Source organism: Ictalurus furcatus, chromosome 13 (assembly GCF_023375685.1).
Source record: "Ictalurus furcatus strain D&B chromosome 13, Billie_1.0, whole genome shotgun sequence".
Taxonomy (NCBI): domain Eukaryota; kingdom Metazoa; phylum Chordata; class Actinopteri; order Siluriformes; family Ictaluridae; genus Ictalurus; species Ictalurus furcatus.
In genome coordinates, this window is record NC_071267.1 from 2487533 (window position 1) to 2500206 (window position 12674).

Genomic DNA, 12674 nt, shown 5'->3' on the forward strand with positions numbered 1-12674 from the left:
CTTTCATTTTCAAAAGGCAGCTGAAGTCACAAGCCACAAGTGTGATTGTCATGTTCTCCAGTTACAAATTCCGGTCATCCTGTCACCTGTCATATAATTTAAAAAAATATCCAGATAACTTAGACATTTTATTAATGGTAAGATCTCTACTCTCTTTAATATCAAATCAGTTCACTGTGACCAATAAATTGTAAGAAAAAGCAAAGGTATTTAATTTTGAGTTAGCAGTTGATGTAAAACACATTCAGCATTGTGGCACATTTCTGCAAAGTGGACCTTTTGATCCTGATTATGACCCTGGCTAAGATCAGACCTTGAAGGAGCATTTTGATGTAGTCCTGTACTATAAAAGCTCTACCAAGCATCTGCACTTCTAAAGAAAGTGAAATAAATAAAGACAAAAAGAGATTCATGGCATCATTGTGTCATTGTGTACTTCCTGAGAGGAAAATATTTTGCATAAATAAACATGGTGTGCACTTCATATACTATGATGAACTTTAAACACACGCAAACACATACGCCTAAAGCGTCACGTCTTTCCAGCAGCAGCCGTCTGTTCAAATCGCACATCGAGTGTATAACTGCGAATGGTAAGGGAAATAATTTTTTTTTGAGAATGTTTATTAAGTATGTGTGTTAAGGTTATCCCCTAAACATTATTAAGTAGTAAACTAGCTTCCTGTATCATGAGATATATTGTCATATTTCCATGTTAGAATAATTTGAACATTAGGAATAAAATGCTAATTGTGCCAAGAATAAATCATTATTGCTTTTAGTAAGTTTATGTTAAGTGATTTAGTTTAAATTGTTTACAAGTTGATATATTACACCACAATGTTCTGTTATTCAGTTGATTCATTAGTATGAAAAATCTAAATCTGTTCTCAACACTGAATAATACATTATTTATAGTCTCGTATATTTACATCCAAGATCTCATTTTAAGGAGACATTTCTCAATTCTTTTAGGAAGTGTACAATATATAAATATATCTATATATAAATGTATGTATGTATTTAAGAGCTTGATCATGACTCAGCATTAAAAACTATCTATGCTAATTACATTTATGTAAAGCAAACAAAAATTTGTTTCACTGCTATTCTATTTTCAAAACTGATTTGCATTTTTAGATTGATAACAGCTGCAGGGAAATAAGGTATGATAAGGCAGGGAATGATGTTGGTATGGTTTAAAAAGGAAATAAATAAAATGATTCAAATAAGATTATAGTGTATTTAAAAAGTCTGCACATCCTTGTTAAAAATGGAAGGTTTTTGTAATTGTAACAAATGGAACCAAGGTACATCAGGTCAGATGTTTTTCCACCTTTAGTGCGAAAAAGTAAAAAAAAAAAACAAATAGAAACATTTTATGGAAAAAAAAGAAAAAGAAAAAACATACTATAACCTGGATCTTTAAGAGTGTACACTAACTGATAATGGGCCTTGTAACTATGCTCAGAATTATGCTCAGAATCACATTCAAACTCATGTTTAAAGATAATTATCATACGCCTTTCATTAATAAAGTGATTATGATTAACCCTAAATAAAGATGAGCCTTTTCTGTAGGATATCTCCTTGGTTTCATCCAATTGCTAAAGCCATGGTCCGCAAAGAGCTTACAAAGCATGGATCTTACTGTCAAAAGACATCTATCAGGAAAGCGGTACAAAAGAATTTCCAAAATGCACCACAGAACACTGTGAAGGCCATCGTGAACAAGTGGAGAAAATGGGGCACCACAGTAATGTTACCAAGAACAGGACGTCCTTCCAAAATAGACAAAAGGACAAGAATGAAACTTAAAAGGCTGCCAAGAGACCTGCAGCAACATTAAAGGGGCTGTAGAAATATCTGTCAAGTACTGGGCACCCCTTACATGTGACAAGGAGAATTCTTCAAATGTCTGGGCTGTGGGGTAGAATGGATAGATGGAAGCCCTTTTTCATGAAAAATAATCTGAGTACACATAAAACACCACAAACCATTTGGCAATATGTATTATGATATGATGAGACCAATGTGATGAGAACACCATACTCATGGAGTAGCATGGTGGTGGCAGCATCATGCTAATGGGCTGCTTGTCCTCACCTAGGACTGGGGCATTAGTCAAGCTAGATTGATGTTTTGTGCATGCTGAAATGTTGTTCTGCTCACCACGGTTGTAAAAGAATGATTATATGAGTTACTATATCCTTCCTGGCAGCACAAACCAATCTTGCCATTTTTCTTAGACCTCTCTTATCAACAAGGCATTTTCACCCACAGAACTGTCACTGTCACTTTTTTTTTTTTGTTTTTTTTTGCAACATTTTGTGTAAACTCTAGAGACTGTTGTATGTGAAAATCCCAGGAGATTTCTGAAATACTCATACCATCCGATCTTATTCCAACAACCATGACTTTACATTCCTCTAGCATCTACCTGATGGTAGGACTGTAAACAGGCTTTGTTGGGGATAGGCTCTGTCCATAATGATATTGTGGGCTCTCCTGGTGAGCCTGGTGTTATGAATGTCCTCCAGTGATGGGTAGGCAGCTCCTGTGAGGGTTGGAGCAGTTCTAACCACTCGCTGAAGAACTTTGCGGTCCTGAGCAGAGCAGCTTCCAAACCAGACTGAAATGCTACTGGTGGAGATGCTCTCAATGGTACCCCTGTAGAAATTGCTAAGAATTTTGGCTGGCATGTCAAATTATAGCCTAAAGCCTAATAAAATTTATGCAAAGAAAGTCCCTGTAGCTGTTATCAATCTGAAAAGGCAAATCATGATTCATATTACAATAGCAGCACCCAAATGTTTTTCATGCATCACATAAATCTTATTACCATATTGTCACAATCGGCTGTTGTGAAATACATACATGTACATTTATTTACAGCACAGAGAAATATCTGCTTTAAAATGATATCCAGTATATAAACAACCCCACAACACACTGATTATATGATTTTATGTGCAGTAATATGAAGTGTGTGTGTGTGTGTGTGATAATCTTTCTAACTGCAGGCGTCCAACTGTTCAGATATCACCACTCTACTGTTGAAACAATACCTCTCACCCATGTATGCTACGGAGTTTGCAATTGGCTTCCTCTTCAATCTGTTTGTGATCCTGTTCTATGTGTTCTGCCTGCCTTCTTGGAAATCTATAAATGTGTACATGTTTAATCTGGCGATTTCTGACTTCATCTGCCTGAGCACCTTACCAGTGTTGAGCTACAACTACATGAACAACCAAGACTTCCCCCCTGTAGGCTGTGTGGTTACTCGCTACATCCTGCATGTTAACCTGTATTCCAGCATCCTCTTCATGATGTGGGTGGGTGTGGACCGATTATTACTGCTGTGGTACCCACAACGCAACCACATCCTGTTGACTTGGAAGGCCTCGTTGTTTGTCAGTTTCCTGAACTGGATTTGGGTGACAGCTGAGATCGGTCCTCTCATCAGCTTTGTTATCAATGACCTAAAGAAAAACAACTGGACCAAGTGTAATGATTTTGCCAGCATGTACCAGACCGACTCTGTTCTGACCTACAGCTTGTTGCTCACCACCATAGGATATGTGCTGCCAATGTTGACCTTGTGTCTGTTATCCAGTAGGATGGTTTCTCTGCTCAAGAAGAGAGAGGAAGTGCTCGGGACATCCTTCCAAAGGCCAGTGAGCATCATGAAGGCTGCGGCGCTCATGTTGCTTGTGTTTTACACGCCATTACACGTGATGAGGAACATACGCCTCGTATCACAGCTGCCTTCATTGGAACTGTTGCAGTGCACAAAGGCCTATATCGAGGCTGTGTACATAATAACACGACCGATTGCATTTGCTCATAGTGTCATAAACCCTGTGTTTTATGTCCTAATGACGGACAGGTTTAAAGAGGTCCTGCAGGACAAGTGGAATCAGTTTAGAAGGTTGGCAAAGCTTAGAAGATTGTCATAAGCAAATCTCAATAAAAAATAACTGCCGTTCAATTAAATCGTATTGTGGTGCATTTTATTACATGTGGCGCTTCTAGTGTATATTATGCATTATATCAGTCTTATTCATGTATCAAAATAATAAAGTAACTTACTTAACTTTGTGAACCCTTTTGAATTACCTGGTGTTCTGCATTAATTACTTATTATATTTGGTCTGATTTATATCCAAGTCAAACTAAAAGACAAACACTTTACTTAAAGTAATACACAAACAGTTCATCGCTGCTGACCACGTGCATCTCCCCATGGCCACAGTCTACCCATCCTACCATGTCCACTTTCAACATGACATTTTGCCATGTCACACAGCACAATTTGTTCAAAACTGGTTCCATTAGAATGACAATGATTTCAGTGTACCTCAATGAGTGCTGGATTTGGCATGAATGAGTAGACTAAACAGTAATAAGTAGTGTTGCGTCAGAGTCCACCTTTTGTTGAGTTCGAGTCGAGACCAAGTCCTTAACCAATCGAATCCATGTCCAGGGATATAGAGGTATATGTAGAACTTTCATTATATTACAAGTGTATGAAAATACAAATTAGCCTGTTTTGTTATTGTATCACATTATATTGTGTCCTCCAGTTGGAGTTTACATTTCAGTGATGTGATGCGTCTCCATCACAGTTATATAGTCTGAGAGAGAGAGTACAGAGTAGACTTACATTCAGCAGCAGCTCATAACAACAAGCTTCATGCTTTATTACTGCTTTTAATCTGTCTGAATGACAACAAACTCATTTCTGAACACGGCTCTGTAAAAAAAAAAATCCCTATCAGCAGGGTTTATGATATTTACTACATTAAGAATTCACATTTTATGTGAAATTCAAGACTGGAATCACCAAATGAGGTCTTATTTCACGGTAACGATATGTTTTCTCAGGTAGGTCTATCAGTATTCAAGTAAGAAACACTATGGAAATTGAATAAAGCAATTACATGTAAAATAAAATAGACTTCACTGTATGACATATACAGTGATTCTTATTCAATTTACCGAAGTTATTCAGTCAAATGAGTGAGTGAGTGATTTTCTCTTTATGTTTTATTGCTTGATGAACATTAATGATTCATTAATGGTTTATTAGAGGTTTATTAGACTGCTGTCACTTTAAGACCTGATGCACAGATCCAATATACTGTATTGACACACCTCCGCTTCCCCCCCCAACTATTTACAATCACTTAAGACGTAACCGACTGTGTTTGCATGAATACTCAGCCAGACCTGCATTTTAAAATGATGTGTGTGTGTATTTGTTTGACCGTCCAAGCATAATACGCCGCTAAAGAGAGCTCAGTTTGGTTTTCTGTGGCTTTCTGTGGTCAGGCAGGGAGATAATCATTAATTTCTTGTTATCTTAATTTTATGTTGTTGTTTATTTTTTATCTTTCTATTCATATTACACCAGGGGCGTTAGCTGAGCCCAGATTCTTCTCCATCAAAAAAAACTTTTTAAAACGCACTTCTAAATAGACTGTTTCGGTGCATTTTTTCTCTTGCACGTGAGGGCTTATTCCTTAAAAAATGTGAAAACTGGACAAAAAGTTGGATTTATCATAAAACTTGCCTTGGGTGTTATCACTGTTTGCAGGAATACCAGTCGAACTTTTTGGCTATCTAATATGAGAATAGGCTAGCTTGGTGTCGCTAGCCAAGGGGAGGCATAACTAAGCTATCATTGCATGGGTTTAGCTGCTACAGTGCATTATCTGTCCTCATGCTCTGCTTTTATCATGTTTACGCAACTTATACATATTCACGAACTCGTACAGACATTTACACACCTTGTTTTCATGCTCAGCATGTTAATGTTTCCGTTTCAACCCATTTACTGCTAAAAAAATCGCTGTATATATCCATTTTTCCTCACACTGACTGTGTGAGCTAGCATTTGGCAGAATTGAGAGACTGTCAGCCAATAAGACCCGAGTATTTCCACACTGTAAACCCTATTGTTGTCTTTACTTAAACAATCAAGTCATCTTGTCTAAACATTACTTAACATTTTGCATTTTGGACTCATAACTCAAAAATATAATTTAGTTTAATTTATTTACCTACAAAATACATAAATTAAGATGTCAAGTGTTATGAACTCAAAATCATGATTCATTAAAATATCTCATGCTGGTCTTCCTTCGATGTGATTGGCCATGCAAGGAGTTCTGCCTGGCAACAAGAGAACTAATGCACTGATTGGTAGATAATTACAAATGGCGGTCTTCTTCTCTTCTTCTTCTGTCTCATCTGTTGGTTGCTGCTGAGACCGGTTTCAGTGTGAAGTTAAAGAAGGGAGTTTTTCATCATGTGCCATTTTAAGTAAGTAAACTTATTATGTTGATATAAACGTATTTTGTGTGATTTTTAACAGTGAGATATGTTTGTTAAATTCCTAATGGTACATTTTATCATAAAGGACAATGCAGCCATAATTACAAATGCTTCCCGGTCAAACTTTGCTAAAGTAGCCATTAATTAACAATATTTTTAATGATGGTTTTGTGATGGTATGATAACTGAGATACCAAATGATTCTTTGTGATTTGAAATATTTAAGCATATAAGTTAATCATAGTTTAATCATGTATTTCTGTGAGAAAGAACATGGCAGCTACTACTGAGACCAATAGTATTTTTCCCGGTCAAACTTTGCTAATGTCGCCATTAATTAACAACATTTTCATGATTTTGTGAAGGTATGATTGCGAACTAAACTTATTTCATATTTTGACTTGTGAGCCGCAAACATTTCGTGAAGTATTAATCATAAGTTAATCGCGTGTTTTGAGAAAGAACATGGCAGCTAAAACTGAGAACAATTAGTGATGTTTCATAGTCGGTGAAGTCTATCTTCATACTCGTCACCGGTAATTATCTACAGAGCGATCTAGCTATTTAACAGCTAAATTTAATTGATCGACCTTACAGCATGTTTGTCACATTTTAAAGCCAGAGACCTTTATTTGCTGGTTTAGGCGTATTTTGAATAACGTTGTTTAATTATAATTTTAATTATAATTAATTATAATGTCATTTTCTTTATTATGTTTTTGCTTTGACTTTGTTAACTTTGATATTTTCAATTGTTTTTATATTACAGGTGATATGAGACAAGAACATGTGGAAATGTAAGCATTGCATTTTTAACTCTGAGAAAAGAGGGGAACTTCACAAACATTATCGTTTGAAACGTGGTGGTCATACAAAAACTGTGTTTTTTCCTTGCCTACACCACGACTGTCTTTGTATGTTCAACTCCTATCAGTAGTTTGAAAGTTCATCCAAGTTTTCAAATTAATAAACTTTATTTATACTGCATCCTTTTAAAAGTGTATACCAAGTGCTTTACAGGGCGGATGTATATTTGCATAAATTCGCATGTATACTTGTCAATATAATTTTGCTTTGTACTAAATTTTGTAGTATGTATCTGTCATATATCAAGGAGGTAACTCTGGACTTCAGTTCCCATCAGCCACTGCACTGTACTACAATATGTCACATGACCACCTGCACCTGAATCACGTTTCTGTTAACGAGCACAACTATATATAGCCATTGTTTGCACTGCTTCCCTGTCTTACGTTTGTCTTAGACTACCGTGTTCCATGTTACCGTGTTTTGGTCTTGTTAGTTTATGTGTAGTCTGTACCACAGCGTTTTGCATCAGTCTAAATATCCTTTGTGTTTTGGTTGGTTTATATAATAAAACATTAAAAATCTGCGATTGCTTCCATAACCATCTTAGAAACGTGACAGTATCTCATATTTTTTTGTCAATACAATTGATTTGTGTGTTTGATAGATTTAGTGAGCATTCTGATAAACATGCATTGATGGTCAACCTTTGATGCATGATCACAATACTCTATTTATACCCATTTCTCCACTAGGTGTCTGATCATCGCAACTCTATCATTCAGTGCGTTTACATGGACAACAATAATCCACTCTTAACCCGATTAAGACGATACTTTGATTAAGAAACTACCATGTAAACAGCAATTTTTAATTACCTTAATCTGATTAAGGACATACTCGAAGTAAGCACTAATCGAATTAAGACATGTGGAGTACACCTGTTTTAGTCGCATTACGGACGAGTATTACAGACATGTAAACACCTTAATCACATTATTAACGTCGTGTGAGAGTTTTCACCGCATTTTGCGACAGGACATGATCACACACAGCAGTGCTCAACATTTTACGGTGAACAAGAGAGTACGACTGCGTCCCAAACCGCATACTTGCCTACTATAGGCCTGTAGTGGGGAAAAATACATGTATCTCGGCTACTACATAGACGGTAAGTACGCGGTTTGGGACGCAGCACACGGCTTAAAGCAGTTGTCTATTTGCACATACAGCATGACAAATAATTAACTGCACTTAAAGCGTTCGTAAAAAAAAAATTAAATAAAAACACCCAAAACTGTATACGGTACCATAACGAAGATGAACTGTATATTGATATGTGAAATTCTGGAGGGACGTCAGACGTTGTGGCGCGGTGACATAATGACGTGTGACGTTAATCTAATTATGTTCTATAACATGTAAAACGGGAACATGAAAGGAGTATTCTAAAAGCAAATCATGTAAACACCTTAATCACATTATTATCTTACTCAGAGTAAGGTCAATAATTAGATTACTGCTGTCCATGTAAACGTAGTCAATGATGGGCCAGTGGGAATCTTATTCGAAAACACCAATCTTCAGCCCCCTAACTCCCTGCATTTGACTTCCTCTACAGGGATAATACTTGAAGGCCAAGTGGTGATGGACAAAATGCAGGACCTCCCGCAAGCAATGTGCCTTCTCTTTGGTCTTATTTATGTGTTAGACCAAAATTACCCAAAATTACTCGCAAACACGTTTGATTTCATACAACGTGTACCGATGTCAATGGGGCAGAACACCCTCAAGCCTAAAGCACAGTCTTTGGCAAACCAGCTTTTTGGTTAAGAAAAATGTTTAGGTCTCATTGTTGTAGATTTTGAGTCAGCACTGTTACACTTACATGCTCAGAGCAATTTTATTTTTTATCAATTTACTCCATTATCCATAAATGAAGGAGAAAAAGTATAAAAGTATTTTAACTTGTTTAAGTACACAGAGTTCTTCCATTGATGTAGTGCAGTAGTTAATGTGGGATATTGTTATTATTGTTACCAACTGTTCAGTGCTGTACAGTGTGGTCGTGACCTATTTCCATTATAGTATCATGTGTACTGTAATTTCATTAATTTTGTGAAAATTGGTCAATTAATATTGGTCAATAAAGACATTCAATATGCTGTTCAGTATGTTTCATTTCAGTTTGATATTTTTGCACAAAGCTGAACCAGTCAAAAGTAATAAAAACGTAGTCAATTCGATTTAATTTATAATTAAAATTAAAAATAATTTTAAATTATTTAAAATAATTTTAAATTATTATTTCAGTTGAATTTTCTAGTTGAGTTCACTTAAATATGTAAGTACACTTGAAATTAACACCAAGTTAAATGAACTTAATTGTTTAAGTACACTATATAAACACCAAGTTCGGTGTACTTAACAATTTAAGTACAGTCTACATGAGAGCCAAGTTAAGTGAACTTAAATATACAAGTTTTGGGAGACTCCATTACTCAATTAAATTGAGGGAACGAGTTTACTCAATCAATTGAGTTCAGTCAACTTATTAGGGTTTTCAGTGCATGTATTCTCCTGGAAACCCTGTCTGATTGGTCTCACCTCCGTTCACTGAAGATACAAAATTCTTTTACTGATGTTCAGTTACATAGTGACAAACGGCTCCAAGTGGAGAATTATTCGGGACTAAAGAAAAAATCTGTCCAGGTCAGATTATGCCCCTGTGTTACATATGACGTGGACTCCACTGTACATTCCGAGTCCAAAATGTCAGAGTCCATGTCAAGTCCGAGTACAGATTTAACCGAGTGTGTGACAAGTCCGAGTTCGTTTGTAATTGGGCTTGAGTCTGAGTCTGGGATCGAGTAACCCAACTCTAGTAGTAAGTATTGATATTTTAGTGAACCATCATAATTTATAGCTGAAGAACCTCCAACAAACTTCTCATGTAGTTCCTAATAAGATAGTGAGGGGGAATTATCGATTATTCCTCCTCACTACTTTAGGGTTGTTGTCTGTAATTCTTGTTAGAGATGTGTCCTCATACTTTTGGCCAAATTAGCACATCTTAATCTGGCTATTTTATTTCACTCTTCCTTGCAAGAATACTCCAGATCTACTTGAAAATAGGATTTAGATCTGGGCTGTGACTGGGCCATTCCAATATACTGATCTTCTGAAGCCATTCCTTTGTACTTTATCTTTGAGGACAAATAAACTAACTAACTAACTAACTAACTAACTATCTATCCATCCATCTATCTATCTATCTATCTATCTATCTATCTATCTATCTCAGTGTCATCAAAAAACAAAAACAAAAAAAAAACAAACCAGAACATAATTAATACACTTATATAGTATTTAGTGTGTAATTCTGAATCTAGTGCTTTCAAATGATACCTTGTTTATGTGTGTAGGCAGAAGGAATGATTAGCAGTGAGCATTTTATTTCGGTTATGTCACTTATGCACTCTCACTGAAATGGTGGGTGCTTGCTTCTTCTTCGTCTTCTTTTTTCGTCTTCTTCTTCGTCGGCAAGACAGTTTTGTACTTTTATGTAACTTCAGGGAACGTGAACAAATGCGCGAATCTCAATGGTCGGGCAGTTTTTGATGTGGTGCGTCAAAAAAATCAACGAACCCCTCTAGGTTAAAAAAAAAATGTATGCTTTGACGCCACACGTTTTACGCCTGGGTGTGAACACTCTCATTGACAGCCATTGGGGCATTAAACGGATTGTTTTTCGCGCTGCGAAAATCCTCCCGGTGTGAACAGGGCTTAAGTTTTGCCCTGATCATCCATCCATCTATCCATCCATCCATCCATCCATTTTCTATAACCTTTATCCTACACAGGGTCACCTGGAGAATGGAGCCCATCCCAGGGGACTCAGGGCACAAGTTGGGGGACACCCTGGATGAGGTGCCAACTCATTGCATGGCACAATCACACACCCATTAACACACTACAAACAACTTAGAGATGCCAATCAGCCGACAATGCATGTCTTTGGGCTGGCGAAGGAAACCGGAGTACCTGGAGGAAACCCCGGATGCACAGGGAGAACATGCAAACTGAAAATCAGACTCCCAAGCCTGGAGGTGTGAAGCAAACAAACTAAAGTTTGAAGTAAATTACTGTAATTCAGACAGACCGACCTTTCCTGTTTGTCTGCGTTTAAGCCACATGTGAAATCAGCAGTTATGAAATTGCTGAAGACTCTTCCTGCTTAGTGACCTACAGTGATAATTAACTGGGACTCTCATCCTCAGTGACTTCTCGGTTCTGACTGAACTGTAAAAAGATGGATTCATGTTGGATCACAGCACAGAGCACAAGGACGTTTGAGAACTTTGCTGTCAAATCAAGTTGCTCCAAGTTGTCTCATTTATCTCATTTATTTCTGCATACATTTAATGCATACTGTAAACATGCATTCTGTTATACACTAAACATACTCCAAGCCTAGTTTTATACATTATCATTGAATTTGATTTTCAGTCACTCATATTCATGGATTAATTTTTTTCATGTACTTTGAGGAGTTTCTAAGATCACTGTTATGCCCTATTTCATGACTTTCTGGCTTGATTTCACCTGTAGATCAATGGTTTGGCACATATATGAGATTTTATCAGAATTTGACCTGTCCATTTGACTTGGAGTGGTCCTGCACAAGAAATGAACATTATGGTGGCCATATAATTTAAATGAAACGACATTAAACGGCAGATAATGTTGCAGTATGAGTGCTGGCTTTCAGTTATTCATTGAGGAGAAACTGTGAAGAAGAGTTAAGAAGATTGCTCTTAGCTTTCGGTAGTTTATCAGAACAATGTGGAAATAACATGTTTAAGAATGGTACACGCTATCGCTTGTAAAGAATCGGAGGCAAAATATTTCAAGTTGTTTTTACATTGTAAAAAGAGACAAAAGTGCTGATGCTTTGAACATGTGCACCACAACAACACAGCGAGAAACATGTAGGACATGGGAACTTAGATCCCCTATCACCTTCCCCTAGTGAAAAAAAGGCAAGTCAGCAAAAAAACAAAAACAAAAACCCGTCTTTCTCATCAGCAGGTGTTTTCTGACCACACCCTTCATATCTTTATTCAGTGCGTTTGTGTGTATACAAAATATCCTTTTACTCATGAACTGGGAATTGCAGGACACAATCACAACAGCGATCGTTTATTATCAAAAATAATTTTCTACATATACATATTCAATACATGTGCAATAACATAGAGCAACCAGCTGAGCACCAAAGTCCTACTTGAGAATAAAAGATATTTTTAAAATAATTGTTATAATTCTAAATTGTTAGAATTGTAACACCTCGTATCATTACATTGTTCTTGATCTTTATGTTATTTAATTGGACATTATCAAAACTTAAATATTAAGTATTTAATTTTTTTTTTAAAGTAGTACTATTTCTATACTATATCAGTTTGCCTTTCTTTTCAGCTGTTAATTTAATTAAATCTGCTTTAACTTCACATTGTAAAGCATGT

The 12674-nt window shown here is 36.4% G+C and overlaps 1 protein-coding gene across 1 annotated transcript; it reads left to right on the plus strand.

Annotated features, from left to right (window-relative positions):
- Positions 1–1790: 1790 nt before the first annotated feature.
- LOC128617042 (succinate receptor 1-like) lies at positions 1791–3991 on the plus strand. Its single transcript, XM_053640005.1, has one exon. It carries the CDS (start codon positions 3078–3080, stop codon positions 3957–3959), a length of 882 nt encoding a protein of 293 aa, XP_053495980.1. The 5' UTR covers positions 1791–3077; the 3' UTR covers positions 3960–3991.
- The last annotated feature ends 8683 nt before the right edge of the window (positions 3992–12674 follow it).

Coding starts and splice junctions, on each gene's coding strand:
- LOC128617042 (XM_053640005.1), top strand. CDS start 3,078: ATGTATGCTACGGAGTTTGCAATTGGCTTCCTCTTCAATCTGTTTGTG.